This window comes from Bufo bufo, chromosome 6 (assembly GCF_905171765.1).
Source record: "Bufo bufo chromosome 6, aBufBuf1.1, whole genome shotgun sequence".
NCBI lineage: Eukaryota > Metazoa > Chordata > Amphibia > Anura > Bufonidae > Bufo > Bufo bufo.
In genome coordinates, this window is record NC_053394.1 from 432,852,260 (window position 1) to 432,874,213 (window position 21,954).

At 44.8% G+C, this 21,954-nt stretch overlaps 1 protein-coding gene across 1 annotated transcript in view; it reads right to left on the reverse strand.

The window, feature by feature from the left end:
- Window positions 1–3,862: 3,862 nt before the first annotated feature.
- Window positions 3,863–21,954, reverse strand: part of ABCC3 (ATP binding cassette subfamily C member 3) — a 67,223-nt gene continuing 49,131 nt past the window's right edge. Inside the window, exons 12-31 of the mRNA XM_040434754.1 lie at window positions 20,237–20,440; window positions 19,995–20,141; window positions 19,622–19,709; window positions 19,398–19,464; window positions 19,114–19,240; window positions 16,680–16,856; window positions 16,356–16,523; window positions 14,052–14,235; window positions 13,863–13,968; window positions 13,541–13,691; window positions 13,247–13,454; window positions 12,856–13,166; window positions 12,304–12,503; window positions 10,747–10,873; window positions 8,773–8,874; window positions 6,361–6,507; window positions 6,118–6,276; window positions 5,517–5,683; window positions 4,515–4,709; window positions 3,863–4,177 (exon numbers count right to left, since the gene is read on the reverse strand). Coding sequence (XP_040290688.1) covers window positions 4,066–4,177; window positions 4,515–4,709; window positions 5,517–5,683; window positions 6,118–6,276; window positions 6,361–6,507; window positions 8,773–8,874; window positions 10,747–10,873; window positions 12,304–12,503; window positions 12,856–13,166; window positions 13,247–13,454; window positions 13,541–13,691; window positions 13,863–13,968; window positions 14,052–14,235; window positions 16,356–16,523; window positions 16,680–16,856; window positions 19,114–19,240; window positions 19,398–19,464; window positions 19,622–19,709; window positions 19,995–20,141; window positions 20,237–20,440 — 3,147 coding nt within the window. The 3' untranslated portion in view covers window positions 3,863–4,065. The remainder of the gene's footprint in view (window positions 4,178–4,514; window positions 4,710–5,516; window positions 5,684–6,117; window positions 6,277–6,360; window positions 6,508–8,772; window positions 8,875–10,746; window positions 10,874–12,303; window positions 12,504–12,855; window positions 13,167–13,246; window positions 13,455–13,540; window positions 13,692–13,862; window positions 13,969–14,051; window positions 14,236–16,355; window positions 16,524–16,679; window positions 16,857–19,113; window positions 19,241–19,397; window positions 19,465–19,621; window positions 19,710–19,994; window positions 20,142–20,236; window positions 20,441–21,954) is intronic.

Genomic DNA, 21,954 nt, shown 5'->3' on the forward strand with positions numbered 1-21,954 from the left:
TATACATCTTCTTGTATATAGTGATATGGAGCATGCTGGTATAACCTGGGTATCTCCTGTATATAATTATATATGTACAGCTGGTATAAGTTATACATCTTCTTGTATATAGTGATATGGAGCATGCTGGTATAACCTGGGTATCTCCTGTATATAATTATATATGTACAGCTGGTATAAGTTATACATCTTCTGTATATAGTGATATGGACCATGCTGGTATAACCTGGGCATCTCCTATATATATTATATATGTACAGCTGGTATAAGTTATACATCTTCTTGTATATAGTGATATGGACCATGCTGGTATAACCTGGGCATCTCCTGTATATAATTATATATGTACAGCTGGTATAAGTTATACATCTTCTTGTATATAGTGATATGGACCATGCTGGTATAACCTGGGCATCTCCTGTATATAATTATATATGTACAGCTGGTATAAGTTATACATCTCCTTGTATATAGTGATATGGACCATGCTGGTATAACCTGGGTATCTCCTGTATATAATTAGATATGTACAGCTGGTATAAGTTATACATCTTCTTGTATATAGTGATATGGACCATGCTGGTATAACCTGGGTATCTCCTGTATATAATTAGATATGTACAGCTGGTATAAGTTATACATCTTCTTGTATATAGTGATATGGAGCATGCTGGTATAACCTGGGCATCTCCTGTATATAATTATATATGTACGGCTGGTATAAGTTATACATCTTCTTGTATATAGTGATATGGACCATGCTGGTATAACCTGGGCATCTCCTGTATATAATTATATATGTACAGCTGGTATAAGTTATACATCTTCTTGTATATAGTGATATGGACCATGCTGGTATAACCTGGGCATCTCCTGTATATAATTATATATCTACAGCTGGTATAAGTTATACATCTTCTTGTATATAGTGATATGGACCATGCTGGTATAACCTGGGCATCTCCTGTATATAATTCTATATGTACAGCTGGTATAAGTTATACATCTTCCTGTATATAGTGATATGGACCATGCTGGTATAACCTGGGTATCTCCTGTATATAATTATATATGTACAGCTGGTATAAGTTATACATCTCCTTGTATATAGTGATATGGACCATGCTGGTATAACCTGGGTATCTCATGTATATAATTATATATGTACAGCTGGTATAAGTTATACATCTTCTTGTATATAATTATATATGTACAGCTGGTATAACCTGGGCATCTCCTGTATATAATTATATATGTACAGCTGGTATAAGTTATACATCTTCTTGTATATAGTGATATGGACCATGCTGGTATAACCTGGGCATCTCCTGTATATAATCATATATGTACAGCTGGTATAAGTTATACATCTTCTTGTATATAGTGATATGGAGCATGCTGGTATAACCTGGGCATCTCCTGTATATAATTATATATGTACAGCTGGTATAAGTTATACATCTTCTTGTATATAGTGATATGGACCATGCTGGTATAACCTGGGTATCTCCTGTATATAATTATATATGTACAGCTGGTATAAGTTATACATCTTCTTGTATATAGTGATATGGAGCATGCTGGTATAACCTGGGTATCTCCTGTATATAATTATATATGTACAGCTGGTATAAGTTATACATCTTCTTGTATATAGTGATATGGACCATGCTGGTATAACCTGGGCATCTCCTGTATATAATTATATATGTACAGCTGGTATAAGTTATACATCTTCTTGTATATAGTGATATGGAGCATGCTGGTATAACCTGGGCATCTCCTGTATATAATTATATAGGTACAGCTGGTATAAGTTATACATCTTCTTGTATATAGTGATATGGAGCATGCTGGTATAACCTGGGTATCTCCTGTATATAATTATATATGTACAGCTGGTATAAGTTATACATCTTCTTGTATATAGTGATATGGAGCATGCTGGTATAACCTGGGCATCTCCTGTATATAATTATATATGTACAGCTGGTATAAGTTATACATCTTCTTGTATATAGTGATATGGAGCATGCTGGTATAACCTGGGTATCTCCTGTATATAATTATATATGTACAGCTGGTATAAGTTATACATCTTCTTGTATATAGTGATATGGACCATGCTGGTATAACCTGGGCATCTCCTGTATATAATTATATATGTACAGCTGGTATATGTTATACATGTCCTTGTATATAGTGATATGGAGCATGCTGGTATAACCTGGGTATCTCCTGTATATAATTATATATGTACAGCTGGTATAAGTTATACATCTTCTTGTATATAGTGATATGGACCATGCTGGTATAACCTGGGCATCTCCTGTTTATAATTATATATGCAGAGCTGGTATAAGTTATACATCTTCTTGTATATAGTGATATGGACCATGCTGGTATAACCTGGGCATCTCCTGTATATAATTATATATGTACAGCTGGTATAAGTTATACATCTTCTTGTATATAGTGATATGGAGCATGCTGGTATAACCTGGGCATCTCCTGTATATAATTATATATGTACAGCTGGTATAAGTTATACATCTTCTTGTATACAGTGATATGGAGCATGTTGGTATAACCTGGGCATCTCCTGTATATAATTATATATGTACAGCTGGTATAAGTTATACATCTTCTTGTATATAGTGATATGGACCATGCTGGTATAACCTGGGCATCTCCTGTATATAATTATATATGTACAGCTGGTATAAGTTATACATCTTCTTGTATATAGTGATATGGAGCATGCTGGTATAACCTGGGTATCTCCTGTATATAATTATATATGTACAGCTGGTATAAGTTATACATCTTCTTGTATATAGTGATATGGACCATGCTGGTATAACCTGGGCATCTCCTGTATATAATTATATATGTACAGCTGGTATAAGTTATACATCTTCTTGTATATAGTGATATGGAGCATGCTGGTATAACCTGGGTATCTCCTGTATATAATTATATATGTACAGCTGGTATAAGTTATACATCTTCTTGTATATAGTGATATGGACCATGCTGGTATAACCTGGGCATCTCCTGTATATAATTATATATGTACAGCTGGTATAAGTTATACATCTTCTTGTATATAGTGATATGGACCATGCTGGTATAACCTGGGCATCTCCTGTATATAATTATATATGTACAGCTGGTATATGTTATACATCTTCTTGTATATAGTGATATGGAGCATGCTGGTATAACCTGGGTATCTCCTGTATATAATTATATATGTACAGCTGGTATATGTTATACATGTCCTTGTATATAGTGATATGGACCATGCTGGTATAACCTGGGCATCTCCTGTATATAATTATATATGTACAGCTGGTATAAGTTATACATCTTCTTGTATATAGTGATATGGACCATGCTGGTATAACCTGGGTATCTCCTGTATATAATTATATATGTACAGCTGGTATAAGTTATACATCTTCTGTATATAGTGATATGGAGCATGCTGGTATAACCTGGGTATCTCCTGTATATAATTATATATGTACAGCTGGTATAAGTTATACATCTTCTTGTATACAGTGATATGGAGCATGCTGGTATAACCTGGGCATCTCCTGTATATAAGTATATATGTACAGCTGGTATAAGTTATACATCTTCTTGTATATAGTGATATGGACCATGCTGGTATAACCTGGGTATCTCCTGTATATAATTATATATGTACAGCTGGTATAAGTTATACATCTTCTTGTATACAGTGATATGGAGCATGCTGGTATAACCTGGGCATCTCCTGTTTATAATTATATATGCAGAGCTAGGTTACATTAGAAAATATCATCCATTACAGCTTCAAATAAATAAAATATATAAAAAAAGTGGATTTATTGCGTTTTTCCTGCAGTTCTCAGTATTTCATACAATATTTAAATATATTTTTTGCTCGTACAAATGTTTTCGGTAATAAAAGTTTATCTTCTATATAAAATGTCAGTCCAGTGATTACAGTCCGAGTTTTGAGTGCTCTGAAAATAGCTGATTTTTGTATTTTGTAGGAAAAGTATCAAAAATCCTCTATGCGGCTAGTCCCGCGTCTTTGGCCATTCCATAAAATATTCCTCTGGCTGCGATGAGATTGGTCGGGGTGTCAAATTCCGCTATTCTCCCTTTGTCCAGGACTAAAACCCTGAAAGAGATTACAGAAATTTTTACAAGTAAAATCACAAAGGTATAATGTACGTGATAATAAACTGCAGTTATTCATTTTGGCCACCAGAGGCAGTCTTAGAAAATCTTAACAATTCATCATCTCCCTTGCTGGTAGCAGATGACCCCCATTCCCGTTCACCTGTATTTACCTATGTAAAGCTGACCCTAAGCAGAAATGTGTTTGTGGTGGTGGGGAGCAGTGGATGGTGATGGGTCCTTATGTGAAACCTTTAGCAGCGCCCCCATCCCTAACGCATGGTTCCTAGAATGTGCAGCAGCGTTGTGGATGGAGCCATATATGACCACACACATACCTAGTGTAATCCATGATTGTGTTCAGCCGATGAGCAATGGTGAGCACCGTACAGTCCTCAAAATGCATCCTGATGGTCATTTGTATGAGGTCATCGGTTTCCAGGTCGATGGCGGCAGTGGCTTCATCTAATACAAGGATGCGAGTTTTGCGGAGGAGAGCACGGGCCAAGCAGATGAGCTGACACTGACCAACACTGGAGAAGAAAGAGAAATATACATGCCTGTGACATGGGCGTTACCTTGTCTGGTCAAATTTTTTTTATGGACCAAAGACATAGGGCACCTGTTTTTCCATATTGTTCCTTCCTAGAAAAAAAAACACCTCTACTTCATGGAAATAAGGAATCGGTGGCAGCAGTGGTGGTTGTCAAACCCACGCCTCCCAATAGCTACGAAGCATTGACATCATTATCACCTGCCCCTTGATTTGTGGGTTTGGCAGTTGTGGTTGTTTCTTGGGGGAAGGGGGACATGGCATAAGATCTGATGAAAACAAGGACCTTGGTATGTCAAGTGATTCATGTACGTCGATTTTACAGAACATCACTATGGATTTTATTAATTGAGGTAATTGCTTTTCAGGGCTAAAGATGGCCATAAACATTAGATTTTGTAGGTTCCTGACAACTGTCTAAAGTGTATGGAGGTGTCTTGATGCTCCCCTGATGGTAGATGGTTGGGGCATTAGCATCTCAACTGCCTGAACCTTTTGTTTTTGAGGGGATAAGCTACTGCCAGAGGAGTCTCGAAGATGCTTTTTCCACCTCTTCCTATTGAGAGAACTTCCTTGACCAAGTCATAGTGTTTGGCCGACTGGAATAATGTTTATGACCCTGTAGGATCAGAAATCCACTGGTGACTACCTGCCATGTAAATTCTGCCTCTCATACACACAGCAGCCCAGATCTCAGCTTCCTGCATCCCTGTGAAATAAACTAATTGGGGAGGGATAACTTTTCCTTTTAAATGGTGGGAGGGAAGTGCGTCCAGGATTTCTGTACCTCAGATTCTCTCCGCCCTCCGAACATTCGTAGTTCAACTTCTCGGTTTGGCTTGAAACAAACTTTTTCAGGTTTGACAACTCCAGTGCTTTCCAGATCTCGTCATCGGTGTATTTCTCAAAGGGGTCGAGGTTCATTCTGAGTGTGCCAGAGAAAAGAACTGGGTCCTGCAAAGAAGGTGACAATTATACTGAGGAACACTGATGTCACCAACACATATATTACCTTCTAATGCTGAGGACTGGGAGTGGACAACCCCAGATGAGAGTCATGTTTGGTTTTCCTGGCCACAAAGATGAGATAAGAGGTGTCAGTCAGCTTCTACCCAAACGATTAACCCAAGAATTGAGCTCTACCCCTTACTGCCCCAGTTCTTGTCTCCAGGGAGTATGGGGGGTTCATAGTCTCCTTGTCTTCTCAGAAATATTGCGTCAAGTTACCTCACTATTGCCAAAACAAATTTGTTTTTGGGCATATAATCTTCTGACATGCCTCTATGATATCAGGAGATCACTTTTGTGTGAATCTCTCCTGTAAGGCATGGTACCAGCTTGGAGGTCCACACTAATCATCCTTGTTCTGTCTTGTGGTGTCAGCTCACCTGTGGGATGATAGTGAGCATAGACCTGAGGCTGTGCAGCCCGATCTCAGAAATGTTCACACCATCGATTTTGATCATTCCTTCTGCTGCTTCCAAAATCCGGAAAAGACAAAGTGTCATGGAAGATTTCCCAGCTCCTGTCCTTCCAACGATTCCGATCTGTAAACCATTATGTCAAATTATACAAAATCATTGACTATTAAGTAACCTCCAAGCTGAGGTCTACTGCATACTCTTGTTTACCTTTTCTCCTCCTTTTACAGATAGACTCAAGTTCTTCAGCACCAAGTCCAAGCCGGGCCGGTAACGGACTGAGTAGTTTGCAAACTCAATTTCCCCACTGTTTGGCCAGTCCTCCGGAGGTTTATTATCTTCTATGATCCATGGAGCCTGAGGATGACAGAGTATAAAAGTCTTATATATAAGTATCACATATGTGACCAGAATATATGATCCATGGCTCCATCATCATCCAGTACAGCAATAGGATGACCCCACTGCAAAGAAATACTCATTAGCAGGGAGTTGGCTCCAAAGATTCTCTTTATTTGGACTAAGTGTTATGGGGGCAGAATGATCCTTTCATCAGGTCCAGTCATATTAATAATAATAATTAATAATAACCATCCCTGCTGATGAGTATTTCCTTGCGGAGCAGTCATGATACTGGATCATCCTATTGCTGTACCGATTTCACCCACTCCTGTGTATGGCGGGTGGATCTGGGGACACGTGGCCGCCATATATTGACACTTTGCTATATATGGTGTTGTGCGCAAACATCGAAAGTAAGCAGCCCACTTATACTGAATCTGATTACACTAGGAGTGCCGTGTTTTTTTATATCTTTTTATCCTCATTCAGTCAGTGGCTTCCTACCATAGGGGTATCTGCTGAGGACTCTTTCTGGAGGCTGATACAAATATGGTGGCTTCCCTTAGTATCTAAAGAGACATACATACACAATACAAGTTAGGTCCATATATATTTGGACACTGACACAAATTTTGTTTTTTATTTTACCTGTTTACTAAAAAATATTTAAGTTATATAATGGACATGGACATAAAGTCCAGACCAAGCTTTCATTTGAGGGTATCCACATTTATCCTTTACATGTGGCACCCTGTTTTTTAAGGGAGCAAAAGTAATTGGACAATTGACTCAAAAACTGTTTCATGGGCAGGTGTGGGCAATCCCTTCATTATTTCATTCTCAATTCAGCACATAAAAGGCCTGGAGTTGACTTGAGGTGAGGTGCTTGCATTTTGAAGATTTTGCTGAGAAGTAAACATGCGGTCAAAGGAGCTCTCCATGCAGGTGAAACAAGCCGTCCTTCATCTGCGAAAACAGAAAAACCCCATCCGAGAAATTGCTGCACTATTAGAAGCGGCAAAATCTACAGTTTGGTACATCCTCAGAAAGAAATTACTGGTGACCTCAACAGTGCAAATCGACCTGGACGCCCACGGAAGACAACAGTGGTGGATGATGGCAGAATAATTACCATGGTGAAGAGAAGCCCCTTCACAACAGCCAACCAAGTGATCAACACTCTCCAGGATACAGGCGTATCAATATCCAAATCTACCATAAAGAGAAGACTGCCTAAAAGTAATACAAAGGGTTCACTGCACTCATCAGCCTCAAGAATAAGAAGGCTAGATTGGACTTTGCTAAAAAAAAAACTTCTTAAAAAATCATCACACTTCTGGAAGAACATTCTTTGGACAGATGAAACCAAGATCAACCTCTACCAGAATCATGGAAAGAAAAAAGTATGGCGAAGGCAAGGTACAGCTCATGATCCAAAGCATACCACATCATCTGTAAAACACGGCGGAGGCAGTGTGATGGCTCGGGCATGCATGCCGGTGGCCCTGGGGCCCTAGTGTTTATTGATGATGTGACACAGGACAGAAGCAGCCGGATGAATTCTGGGGTTTTCAGAGACCTACTGTGTGCTCAAATCCAGCCAAACTGATTGGTCGGCGTTTCATAATACAGATGGACAATGACCCAAAACATAAAGACAAAGCAACACAGGAGTTTATTAAAGCAAAGAAGTGGAATGTTCTTGAATGGCCGAGTCAGTCACCGGATCTGAACCCAATAGAGCATTTCACTTGTTATAGACTAAACTTCAGACAGAAAGGACCAGAAACAAACAGCAACTGAAAACCGCGGCAGTAAAGTCCTGGGCGAGCATTAACGAGGGGGAAACAGAGTCTGGTGATGTCCATGAGGTCAAGACTTCAGGCAGTCATTGCCAACAAAGGGTTTTCAACCAAGTGTTAGAAATTAACATTTTATTTACAATTATTTAATTTATCCAATTACTTTTGAGCCCCTGAAATGAAGGGATTGAGTTTAAAAAATTCCTTAGTTCCTCACATTTTTATGCAATCATTTTGTTCAACCCACTGAACTAAAGCTGAAAGTCTGAACTTCAACTGCATCTAAATTGTTTTGTTCAAAATCCATTATGGTAATGTACAGAACAGAGATTAGAAAAATGTTGTCTCTATCCAAATATATATGGACCTAACTGTATAGATCAACTATGGCCTACAAGTCGCTTGATAGTAAAATAAGGAACCAAAGACCTGTGTTGGGAGAAACCTTGTTGGGGTCTTCTTCTAATGAAGAACTCACCTCTGTTTGCGTCTCAGCATACTCCTTGATTCGCTCCACGGCTACGATGTTCGTCTCCAGATCAGAGGACAGTCTCACCATCCAGTTTAATGACATTGTCACCTTAACAATAAAAAAGGAGATGATTTGGGGGAATTCTACAACTACTTTATACAACATCGGAGCCTGGCGTAGAGATGAAGCTAATCCTTCAGCTTCCTCGACGACGGCACAATCTTCTCGGGTGGTCGCTACTCAATAGTGGCCATATTCCGTTCTCTGTATCACCCCGTCCCTTTGTATCCAAAACGTTCTGTGGCCAAAACATTCCGGTGTATACAAAGAACTTTAAAGGGCAGGTAACCCTCACAGTTCAGGGCATTATAAAAGGAATGGTTGATATCAGACACCTATGATGTACATATCTCTGGAGGTATTTATAGTAAAGAAAAGATCGTGGGGTGTGCTAAGGCATGCAGCTATGTGGACGCTGTTTTTTTAAATGTTGCATGTTTGCTATGCTTTCTTTATAGGACTGTCAGAGTTACCAGAGGGTCCTCCCTGAGCACTTTTGGGCCTAAGACTGGAATCCAAAGAAGACTCCCTCCCATTACTGTTGTTCCTGTCACTGCTGGGACATATAGAGTGTGAGAAGTCACTCCACACAGTGGCAATGCAGATGTGTTTATATGTTATGTGAATATGTCATGCGCTGTGTATGTCTTTTGTCGTGTAAATAACCCATTATTGTTATAATTTGCATTAGGTCCAATGGTGGTTGCCAGGAGGACTGTGGTGCTGACCTCCAAGACACAAGAAGCATGGCATCAAAGAGAACCTTGGTCACCATGCTGCTGTCATGCAGGGTTTTCTTTATTGGGATGCACCTGTAAAGACGTACTATGTAGCTGATGAGAAGGGAAACTGCCAAGCGTATGTGCCTGAGAAACTGCCAAGTGTATGTGCCCGAGAAACTGCCAAGCGTATGTGCCTAACTGAGAAACTGCCAAGCGTATGTGCCTGAGAAACTGCCAAGCGTATGTGCCTGAGAAACTGCCAAGCGTATGTGCCTGAGGAACTGAAAAGCGCATGTGCCTGAGAAACTGCCAAGCATATTTTCCTATTTGAGAAACCTCCAAGAGTATGGGCCAGTCTGAGAAACCGCCAAGCATATGTGCCTATCTCAGAAACCACTAAGCGTATGTGCCTATCTGAGAAACCACCAGGCATATGTCCCTGAGAAACTGCCAAGCATATGTGCCTGAGAAACTGCCAAGCGTATGTGCCTAACTGAGAAACTGCCATGTGTATGTGCCTGAGAAACTGCCAAGCGTATGTGCCTAACTGAGAAACCGCCAGGCGTATGTGCCTAACTGAGAAACAGCCAAGCATATATGCCTGAGAAAGTGCTGAACTTCTAGGAAAGTTTGAGTCCAGTTGCACACCCTGCAAGCTTATATCCGCTGTGCCATTCTTCTCTGTTAAACTGTCAAGTGTATGTGCCTGAGAAACTGCCAAGCATATGTGCCTGAGAAACAAGCATATGTGCCTATTTGAGAAACCTCCAAGAGTATGGGCCAGTCTGAGAAACCGCCAAGGGTATGTGCCTATCTGAGAAACCACCAGGCATATGTGCCTGAGAAACTGCCAAGTGTATGTGCCTGAGAAACTGCCAAGTGTATGTGCCTGAGAAACTGCCAAGTGTATGTGCCTGAGAAAGTGCTGAACTTCTAAGAAAGTTTGAGTCCAGTTGCAAGCTAATATCCGCTGTGCCATTCCTCTCTGTTAACCTGTCTCTACCATCTCATAGGGGCGGGGTGGTTTTTGCTCTTCCCCTCATTCATCCGACTGAAGCCTCTCCCCAGCCTTATATGATGGGTAACAGGGACCAATAGATCGTAACTGCAGAGAACATAGAGAGGAGACATACTCTTTATCCCTCGGGATGAATTAGAGGAATGTGAGAGTACCGGGCCGTAGGAGTAGTGGACCTACCTGCAAGGCATAAGATACGGAGAGACCCACGAGACCAGGACTGAGATTCTCTCGTCCAATCACAGCAAAGATACCGGAAAAGAGGACCACACAATTTCCGATAAACTCGATCAGAATTCCAAGCCACCTGGAACAATTAGATAAATTCAGGTCAACTTTTCATCACTTTTTTTTTGCACGTATTTTTTCCCCACATCAGCCTCACATGGCTGCCAGTTGGGTGCAAAAACGTATTTCTCACAATGGGCTTAAATAGAGTCAAAGCAGAATTTAAGCTTCCAACCATATGGCATATTTTACCTGGAAATACAAAGAAGTAGATTCTGAAGGCGGAGGCTGAGCGAGTGGCGGCGGCAGAGAGAGAGAGAAGCGGATGTGGCGGCTCCGTTCATGCAGACAGCAAAAGCGCAAGAAAAGGCTGAAGGGACGGAGGAAAGGAAAGAGAGAGAAGAAGCATCAGCCGGGGGCAGGAGCCTGAGCAGCCGTGCAGTCCATTGTAGTCACGTTTTTACAGGGATTTTCATTTATTTTATTTTTTTCCTTAAAGGGCCAGTCTAGTCTTTCGAAATAAGGTCTATTCATTGTATAATGCAAAGTTTTTCAATTTTCTGTCCTGTTCATAGACATATCAGAGCAGCCTGGCCATAAAAAGAGGTAGGTATAAAGGTAAAAAGAGCTAGGTTATAAACATAACAAGAGGTAGGTTATAAACATAACAAGAGGTAGGTAGAAACGTAACAAGAGGTAGGTAGAAACGTAACAAGAGGTAGGTAGAAACGTAACAAGAGGTAGGTAGAAACGTAACAAGAGGTAGGTTATAAACGTAACAAGAGGTAGGTAGAAACGTAACAAGAGGTAGGTAGAAACGTAACAAGAGGTAGGTTATAAACGTAACAAGAGGTAGGTTATAAACGTAACAAGAGGTAGGTTATAAACGTAACAAGAGGTAGGTAGAAACGTAACAAGAGGTAGGTTATAAACGTAACAAGAGGTAGGTTATAAACGTAACAAGAGGTAGGTTATAAACGTAACAAGAGGTAGGTAGAAACGCACCCGAAGATTAAGACATTTTATAGATTAACCCTAGAAGAATCAAAAACCCAGAAAATCAAAAAGACGATTCCGGAGCCAAACTGCGCCAAACCAAGGCGGACCATCTGATGCCAGCTTCCCGTGAAGGGACACTATGTCCAGTGGCAGCGCCTGGGGACAGTGACTTTATGAGATATGTGCTTGATGCCTGCAAGACCCAAAAGCATCAGGAAGTACCCGACCCGACACATGAGCCAAAATACAACATCCGAAATCCCAATGAAGGAAGGTGAAGATTACAAATCTGATGGCTGGAAGCTACAGGCCCAAAGCCTAAGGCTGCACTACTGAGAGATTATGATGACTATGTGTCCCCTCCTTCTTTGTCAGGTGGACTGTGCATTCTGTCAGTAGTGCAGCCGAGGGTCTATATCCTCTCAGCATAGGTCTGACATGATGCTCAGGTGGCACCACTACGATGATTTCCACAATGTCCGCCCTGGTGATATCCACAACGCTTCGCACCTGTTGGACACTAGGCCGAGATAGAAGCTCTTTTGATTTTCATCCATTTTGCTGTCGCTGAAGACAATGAAGCTGTTTTGGCGTCTGAACGCTCGGATGACGCTGGCACCGGTGAGGGTTTCCGAGAAATGAGAGTAGATGGGAGACCGGCTGACCGATTCCAGACGCTTTAACTGTCGGGATGTGGGCACGTAGAATCTCTGCAGAAAAGCGTAGACGGTTAGCAGACTGCACGCATGTGACACGGAGATCTCTACAGGGTTCTAGACGTCACTCATGAGCCTGGTGATGGTCATCTTAAAGGGAAACTCCCCACAAGAACTGGATGGTGAAAGTTGAGTTTACAATCTCCACAGAAGTTCTATCTGCCGAGAGGCTCTCTCATTTGGTTGGGGAATGTGAACTTGATGTCCCAGAAGCTACAGAATATGAGGCGGTAGGTAGTTCGACATTGCCGTGTGCTACTGACCTTACCCTCTGATGATGATGCTGCTGGTCTGCAATGAAACATGCCCCCCCCCCCCCGGGGGTATCTACAAGTCTGAGGCTCACCTGCACAAAGAAGTAGATGAAGGCTAGAGGTATGATAACCACCGCGAAGAGAGGCGTGCTGCACACTATGACAATCATGGTGGAGACGGAGATGAATAACATGGCCAAGAACATGATAGTGGTGCCAGGAATGATTTCATCGATGACATAAATGTCCTTAGAAAAGCGATTGATGATACGACCGGTGGGTGTGGTGTCATAGAACGCCTGCGGGGTGTGCATCTTATTTTCCAGGAGCCCTGCGTGCAACTTCCGAGAGGCGCTAATCCCTGCCAAGGCCAAGGTGAAGGAGGATGCCACCACCAGGAGACCTATTCAATGGCAGAAGAATAACATGATACATCCTGACGAACCCTGAGGACTTGACTCACGACCCATACACGTTCCTGACCTTGTAAAAAGCCCAGTGCGGCGTAGACCCCGACTCTCATCTTTGTGTTCTGCTGCGTCCCATTGATGATCTCCTCACTCGTCCAGTCGCTGAGCCACACGTTGGTCCCAATGGCAGCTGCATTTTGGCAACAGTAGAGGAAGCAGACGACCAAGGAGACGACGAGTCCGACCGCCTTGATGTATTCCCAGAAAACCGAGGCTTTAACCTGAGGGCAACAACGCAAAACAAAATTCATCAGTGACATAAATGCAACAATAGGCCGTATTCGGTACGCAGGACCATGGCACACACCCTCCCAGTCTCTGCTGTCTCCGCCTGAATGAGTTTCTCCATCTGAGGTTTTTTGGCTCCTGCGGTTTCTGCCACTTTTCTTTCACAGTATCTTCTGCGCGTTGACATGGTGTGTGACTGCTCTGTCTCTGAGGAGAGGACGCTGATCTGTCTGTAGAGGGAAGAGTTAAATGGATTACAGCAGGATGAGTGTATGCACCATAGGGGCACATGGAGAGTTGACCCATCCCTTGTCATTGGCCGCCCCTCTCCATATTCTGTACTGGGTCTTCATTTTGATAATGGCATTGGGGAACCCTCTCATCTTGGTGCACCCCCTTACCGGATGAACTTTTTCCGGGCCTCGTTAGCGACAGGCTCGTTATCTGCAAGATCTGTGTGGTTACTGAGTGTCTCGTCGGCCAGAAGTATCTCCTCCTCATCTAGGACTGGAAATATGGAGAAGGTGGAGTGAGCATGGGAAGTGCGGTGACGTATCAGACGCGTTACGAGCTGCGGGGTCGTCACTTACTCGTCGGTACTTCCTCTTCCACAATGTCATCGAACGAGTAGTTCCGTAGGAATTCAGCAAAAGCTCCGTTCTGGTCCAACAGCTCCTGGTAAGATCCCGTCTCCGAGACCTGACCGTTCACGATCACAACTATATGGTCGACTTGGGGCAGAAACGTAATCCCGTGTGTGACCAGGACCCGCGTCTGGGGGGGGAGGGGGGAGATCGAGAGGTCAGGGTCCAGACCTACCAAAGTATCTGATACATGGGGAAAGGGCGCCCTGATCACAAGGGACATGGAAAATGAATGGAGCTTAGATACACAGCTCAGCAGGCTGTATCACACAGGATAGGATTAGATACACAGCTCAGCAGACTGTATCACACAGGATAGGATTAGATACACGGCTCAGCAGACAGTATCACACAGGATAGGATTAGATACACAGCTCAGCAGACAGTATCACATAGGATAGGATTAGATACACAGCTCAGCAGACAGTATCACACAGGAGAGGATTAGATACACAGCTCAGCAGGCAGTATCACACAGGATAGGATTAGATACACGGCTTAGCAGACAGTATCACACAGGATAGGATTAGATACACAGCTCAGCAGACAGTATCACACAGGATAGGATTAGATACACAGCTCAGCAGACAGTATCACACAGGATAGGATTAGATACACAGCTCAGCAGACAGTATCACACAGGACAGGATTAGATACACGGCTTAGCAGACAGTATCACACAGGATAGGATTAGATACACAGCAGACAGTATCACACAGGATAGGATTAGATACACGGCTCAGCAGACAGTATCACACATGATAGGATTAGATACACAGCTCAGGAGGCAGTATCACACAGGAGAGGATTAGATACACAGCTCAGCAGACAGTATCACACAGGATAGGATTAGATACACAGCTCAGCAGACAGTATCACACAGGGTAGGATTAGATACACAGCTCAGCAGACAGTATCACACAGGATAGGATTAGATACACAGCTCAGCAGACAGTATCACACAGGAGAGGATTAGATACACAGCTCAGCAGACAGTATCACACAGGATAGGATTAGATACACAGCTCAGCAGACAGTATCACACAGGATAGGATTAGATACACAGCTCAGCAGACATTATCACATAGGATAGGATTAGATACACAGCTCAGCAGACTGTATCACACAGGATAGGATTAGATACACAGCTCAGCAGACAGTATCACACAGGATAGGATTAGATACACAGCTCAGCAGACAGTATCACACAGGATAGGATTAGATACACAGCTCAGCAGACAGTATCGCACAGGATAGGATTAGATACACAGCTCAGCAGACAGTATCGCACAGGATAGGATTAGATACACAGCTAAGCAGGCAGTATCACACAGGATAGGATTAGATACACAGCAGACAGTATCACACAGGATAGGATTAGATACACAGCTCAGCAGACGGTATCACACAGGATAGGATTAGATACACCGCTCAGCAGACGGTATCACACAGGATAGGATTAGATACAGGGCTCAGCAGACAGTATCACGCAGGATAGGATTAGATACACAGCTCAGCAGGCAGTATCACACAGGATAGGATTAGATACACAGCTCAGCAGACAGTATCACACAGGATAGGATTAGATACACAGCTCAGCAGACTGTATCACACAGGACAGGATTAGATACACGGCTCAGCAGACAGTATCACACAGGACAGGATTAGATACACAGCTCAGCAGACAGTATCACACAGGACAGGATTAGATACACAGATCAGCAGACTGTATCACACAGGATAGGATTAGATACACAGCTCAGCAGACTGTATCACACAGGATAGGATTAGATACACAGCTCAGCAGACAGTATCACACAGGATAGGATTAGATACACGGCTCAGCAGACAGTATCACACAGGATAGGATTAGATACACAGCTCAGCAGACGGTATCACACAGGATAGGATTAGATACACGGCTCAGCAGACAGTATCACACAGGATAGGATTAGATACACAGCTCAGCAGACTGTATCACACAGGATAGGATTAGATACACAGCTCAGCAGACAGTATCACACAGGATAGGATTAGATACACAGCTCAGCAGACAGTATCACACAGGATAGGATTAGATACACAGCTCAGCAGGCAGTATCACACAGGATAGGATTAGATACACAGCTCAGCAGACTGTATCACACAGGATAGGATTAGATACACGGCTCAGCAGACTGTATCACACAGGATAGTATTAGATTGTAGACGACCTCAGTATGATATTTTGGGTTTTTCCCCTCTACTCACTTTTCCGCGCAGTAAACCGTCAGGACCAATCACATTGTCAAAGATGTGCTTGGCCACATGAGCGTCCACAGCGGAGAGCGGGTCGTCCAATAGGAAGACATCCGAATTGCTGTACACTGCGCGGGCGAGGCTCACCCTCTGCTTCTGCCCTCCTGACAGATTAATACCCTGCAGGGTGAAGAAATCAATGCCGTCATTATACACCTCGCCTCCTGTACTGAGCAAGATTAACATCGTGGTGGAAGAAGAAGCCCCCAGCAGCACAGAGTATTTCAGGAGAGGAGTTCAGATACATTGCAGTCTTTTCCACATTATATACGTCACCTTTTCCCCAATCTCGGTCTGGTCTCCTCCCGGCAGCATCTCCAGGTCAGGCAGCAGGGCGCAGGCTTCCATCACCTTTCTGTAATTTTTTTCATTTTCTGATCGACCAAACAAGATGTTTTCCTTAAGTGTTGAGTTCTGTATCCAAGCCTGTTGTGGAACATACGCCACCGAACCCTGCAGCGAACAAGAGCGAGCATAGCATGTATATACCTCTCATCCCAGGTTACAGCAGCCGCACAGCGGTCATCTCCTCTGTACCCATAATACATCACAGGTTACAGCAGCCGCAGAGCGGTCATCTCCTCTGTACCCATAATACACCACAGGTTACAGCAGCCGCACAGCGGTCATCTCCTCTGTACCCATAATACACCACAGGTTACAGCAGCCGCACAGCGGTCATCTCCTCTGTACCCGTAATACATCACAGGTTACAGCAGCCATCTCCTCTGTACCCATAATACACCACAGGTTACAGCAGCCGCACAGCGGTCATCTCCTCTGTACCCGTAATACACCACAGGTTACAGCAGCCGCACAGCGGTCATCTCCTCTGTACCCATAATACATCACAGGTTACAGCAGCCGCACAGCGGTCATCTCCTCTGTACCCATAATACACCACAGGTTACAGCAGCCGCACAGCGGTCATCTCCTCTGTACCCATAATATACTACAGGTTACAGCAGCCGCACAGCGGTCATCTCCTCTGTACCCATAATACATCACAGGTTACAGCAGCCGCACAGCGGTCATCTCCTCTGTACCCATAATACATCACAGGTTACAGCAGCCGCACAGCGGTCATCTCCTCTGTACCCGTAATACATCACAGGTTACAGCAGCCGCACAGCGGTCATCTCCTCTGTACCCATAATACACCACAGGTTACAGCAGCCGCACAGCGGTCATCTCCTCTGTACCCATAATACACCACAGGTTACAGCAGCCGCACAGCGGTCATCTCCTCTGTACCCATAATACACCACAGGTTACAGCAGCCGCACAGCGGTCATCTCCTCTGTACCCGTAATACACCACAGGTTACAGCAGCCGCACAGCGGTCATCTCCTCTGTACCCATAATACATCACAGGTTACAGCAGCCGCACAGCGGTCATCTCCTCTGTACCCATAATACACCACAGGTTACAGCAGCCGCACAGCGGTCATCTCCTCTGTACCCATAATACACCACAGGTTACAGCAGCCGCACAGCGGTCATCTCCTCTGTACCCATAATACACCACAGGTTACAGCAGCCGCACAGCGGTCATCTCCTCTGTACCCATAATACATCACAGGTTACAGCAGCCGCACAGCGGTCATCTCCTCTGTACCCATAATACACCACAGGTTACAGCAGCCGCACAGCGGTCATCTCCTCTGTACCCATAATACATCACAGGTTACAGCAGCCGCACAGCGGTCATCTCCTCTGTACCCATAATACATCACAGGTTACAGCAGCCGCACAGCGGTCATCTCCTCTGTACCCGTAATACATCACAGGTTACAGCAGCCGCACAGCGGTCATCTCCTCTGTACCCGTAATACATCACAGGTTACAGCAGCCACAGAGCGGTCATCTCCTCTGCACCCATAATACACCACAGGTTACAGCAGCCGCACAGCGGTCATCTCCTCTGCACCCATAATACACCACAGGTTACAGCAGCCGCACAGCGGTCATCTCCTCTGTACCCATAATACACCACAGGTTACAGCAGCCGCACAGCGGTCATCTCCTCTGTACCCGTAATACATCACAGGTTACAGCAGCCATCTCCTCTGTACCCATAATACACCACAGGTTACAGCAGCCGCACAGCGGTCATCTCCTCTGTACCCGTAATACACCACAGGTTACAGCAGCCGCACAGCGGTCATCTCCTCTGTACCCATAATACACCACAGGTTACAGCAGCCGCACAGCGGTCATCTCCTCTGTACCCATAATACACCACAGGATACAGCAGCCGCACAGCGGTCATCTCCTCTGTACCCATAATACACCACAGGTTACAGCAGCCGCACAGCGGTCATCTCCTCTGTACCCATAATACACCACAGGTTACAGCAGCCGCACAGCGGTCATCTCCTCTGTACCCATAATACATCACAGGTTACAGCAGCCGCACAGCGGTCATCTCCTCTGTACCCATAATACACCACAGGTTACAGCAGCCGCACAGCGGTCATCTCCTCTGTACCCATAATACATCACAGGTTACAGCAGCCGCACAGCGGTCATCTCCTCTGTACCCATAATACACCACAGGTTACAGCAGCCGCACAGCCGTCATCTCCTCTGTACCCGCACAGGTTATCCTCACACTCCGTAATCTCACAGCGCAGAACACTTAGTTGCAATGATGAAATCCTATTGAATGCGCATTGTGAACAGTGCACAAATGGTTAATCCCACTGACCCGCACAGAGACATCTCCTTCTATCTTCTCCGTCTCTCCCAGAAGAGCCGACACCAGCGACGACTTTCCACAGCCGACCTGACCAACGATGGCGACCAGGGACCCGGAGGGGACCAGCAAGTTGATGCTGAGGGTAGAAGAGAGGAATGTTCAGAGACTGTACAGTAAAGAGAGTCCCCATACTGTCCACCAGGGGGCATCATGGGGGAGGCGCAGGTTTAGGGTCTTTCATTTAGTATCTATAAGACTCATCATCCGCCTGACATGGCGATGCGTTTTCTTACTTGCTCAGCACTGGATCACTGGATTTTGCCCAGCTGAAGGTCCCGTTCTGTACCGCGATGGCGACGCCTGGGAATGAGAGAGAAGAAGAAGTGCGTTACACGTACCTTAATAGCTCTTCTCTGCTGGACAGTCAATCCCTCCTTACAGTGCAGTGTTTTGCTAGAAACAGGTGCCAGATTATCAGATTTTCTGGATTATCAAATTCCAGATTAAATGAGCTCACCGGTCATTGATTTCTCCTTGTTGACTGCGGCCGGATCCAACTCATCATGGCCCAAAAAGGTCTGGATCCTCTTTAAAGAGACGGCGGCCTGGAGTATGAGAGTGAGGGTTATACTCCAGAGTCAAAGCATCCAATACAAGTGATCTGTCCTGTAATCCAGCATCTAAAAGTTCTGTTCGTGCCAGATTAAAGGAATTGTACTGTAAGGATATACCCAAGTGCTGGATTATCAGATATCAGTATTATCGGGACCAGATAAATGCTGGATTATTAAAGGGACCACATAGGCGCCGGAGTATCAGATATCACACATTCTGAATAACTGGATTATGACAGATTCTGGATTATTGGATGCTGGATTAGAGGACTTTACCTGTATAATGTTGGTGATGACTTGGGGCAGCATGTTCAGGGGAAATCTTAGAATATTGAAGAGAGAGAGGGAGACGAAGGCCTTCTCTGCGTCCAGAATGTTCTTGTCATCCACAGACACGTAGACAGAGAACGTAGTCAGCGCCACCTGGAACAAAGCGAGGGAGATATCAGTGGGATCCTCTCTGGCACATGTTGGTGGTTGTAGTTCCACCTCTATGTCTACTGCTCCTCAGGACTTACCAGAAATGGTGCACTGGTCCATACGAAGGTAGATATCGCGTTCAGGTACGCTGACTTTCTGAGGACATTGAGCTCTTTGCTGCGGATTTCCAGAATCTTCTGAGAGAAGGATGGCTCCCAGGCGTAAAGCTTCAAGACCTTCATACCGTTCAGGATCTCAGTCATCAGCTTAATCCTGGCATCCTTGTACCCCATCAGCTCCACCTGAAATCCAGGAAACTCTAATATTAGGAGGGGTGGAGTCTGGGCACGCGGTACCACTACTCTCCAGCAGGGGGCACGCAGCACCGCTAATCTCCAGCAGGGGGCAGAGCTGCACCTCTACTCTCCAGCAGGGGGCAGAGATGCACCACTACTCTCCAGCAGGGGGCAGAGCGGCACCACTACTCTCCAGCAGGGGGCAGAGCGGCGCCACTAATCTCCATCAGGGGGCAGAGCTGCACCACTACTCTCCAGCAGGGGGCAGAGCTGCACCACTATTTTCCAGCAGGGGGCAGAGCTGCACCACTAATCTCCAGCAGGGGGCAGAGCTGCACCACTAATCTCCAGCAGGGGGCAGAGCTGCACCACTATTTTCCAGCAGGGGGCAGAGCTGCACCACTATTTTCCAGCAGGGGAAGTGCAGGACCATTACCCACCAGCAGGAAGCAGGATAAACCATTACTCTCCAGCGGGGGGTAATGCAGAACTATAACTCTCCGGCAGTGGGCAGTGCAGTACCATTACACTCTAGCAGGGAGCGGTGCAGTACCATTACTCCCCAGCAGGGAGCAGTGCAGTATTATTACTCCCCAGCAATGAGCGGTGCAGTACCATTATTCCCCAGCAGGGAGAGGTGCAGTACTATTATTCCCCAGCAGCGAGCGGTTACTCCCCATTAGGGGGCAGTGCAGTACCATTACTACCCAGCAAGGAGCGGTGCAGTTCCATTACCCTCCAGCAGGGAGCAGTGCAGTACCATTACTCCCCAGCAGGGAGAAGTGCAGTACCATTACTCCCCAGCAGGGAGAAGTTCAGTACCATTACTCCCCAGAAGGGAGCAGCGCAGTACCATTATTCCTTAGCAGGTGCGGTGCAGCACCATTACTCCCTAGCAGGGATCGGTGCAGTACCATTACCCTGCAGCAGGGAGCAGTGCAATACCATTACTCCCCAGCAGGGGGCAGTGCAGTACCATTACTCCCCAGCAGGGAGCAGTGCAGTACTATTACTCCCTAGAAGGGGGAAGTGTTGTCCGCATCTTTTGTGGCCCCCATTGAAAATAAATGGGTACGCACCCGTTCCGCAAAATTGTGGAACGGATGCGGACCCATTTTGCGGACATGTGAATGGACCCTTACCATCCATTTATTAGTTATGTATTTTGATTTCCGGGAAAGGGGGGTAATTTGAACTTTTTTAAAAAAAAATGTAAGTCATCTTGAGTGACTATAACTGGCAATCACTCCATTTACAATATACCAATACAGTGCTGCCACCTGCTGGCCTGTATTGGTATATTCTAGTAATAGCCCGAAGCCTGCTTGAGACTTCCGGCTATTACTATACCGTAAAAGATTCCCCGATCAGGCGAGGAAAGCTGTTATGTGTGTGCGGGAATGCGCGGCTCCCGCTTGCGCACCGCTCAGATGCCATGGTCACATTTGACCACTGCATGTGAGGGGTTAAATGTATGCGATCAGCTGTAGGGCTGATCGCATACATCTGCCGTGGGTCTC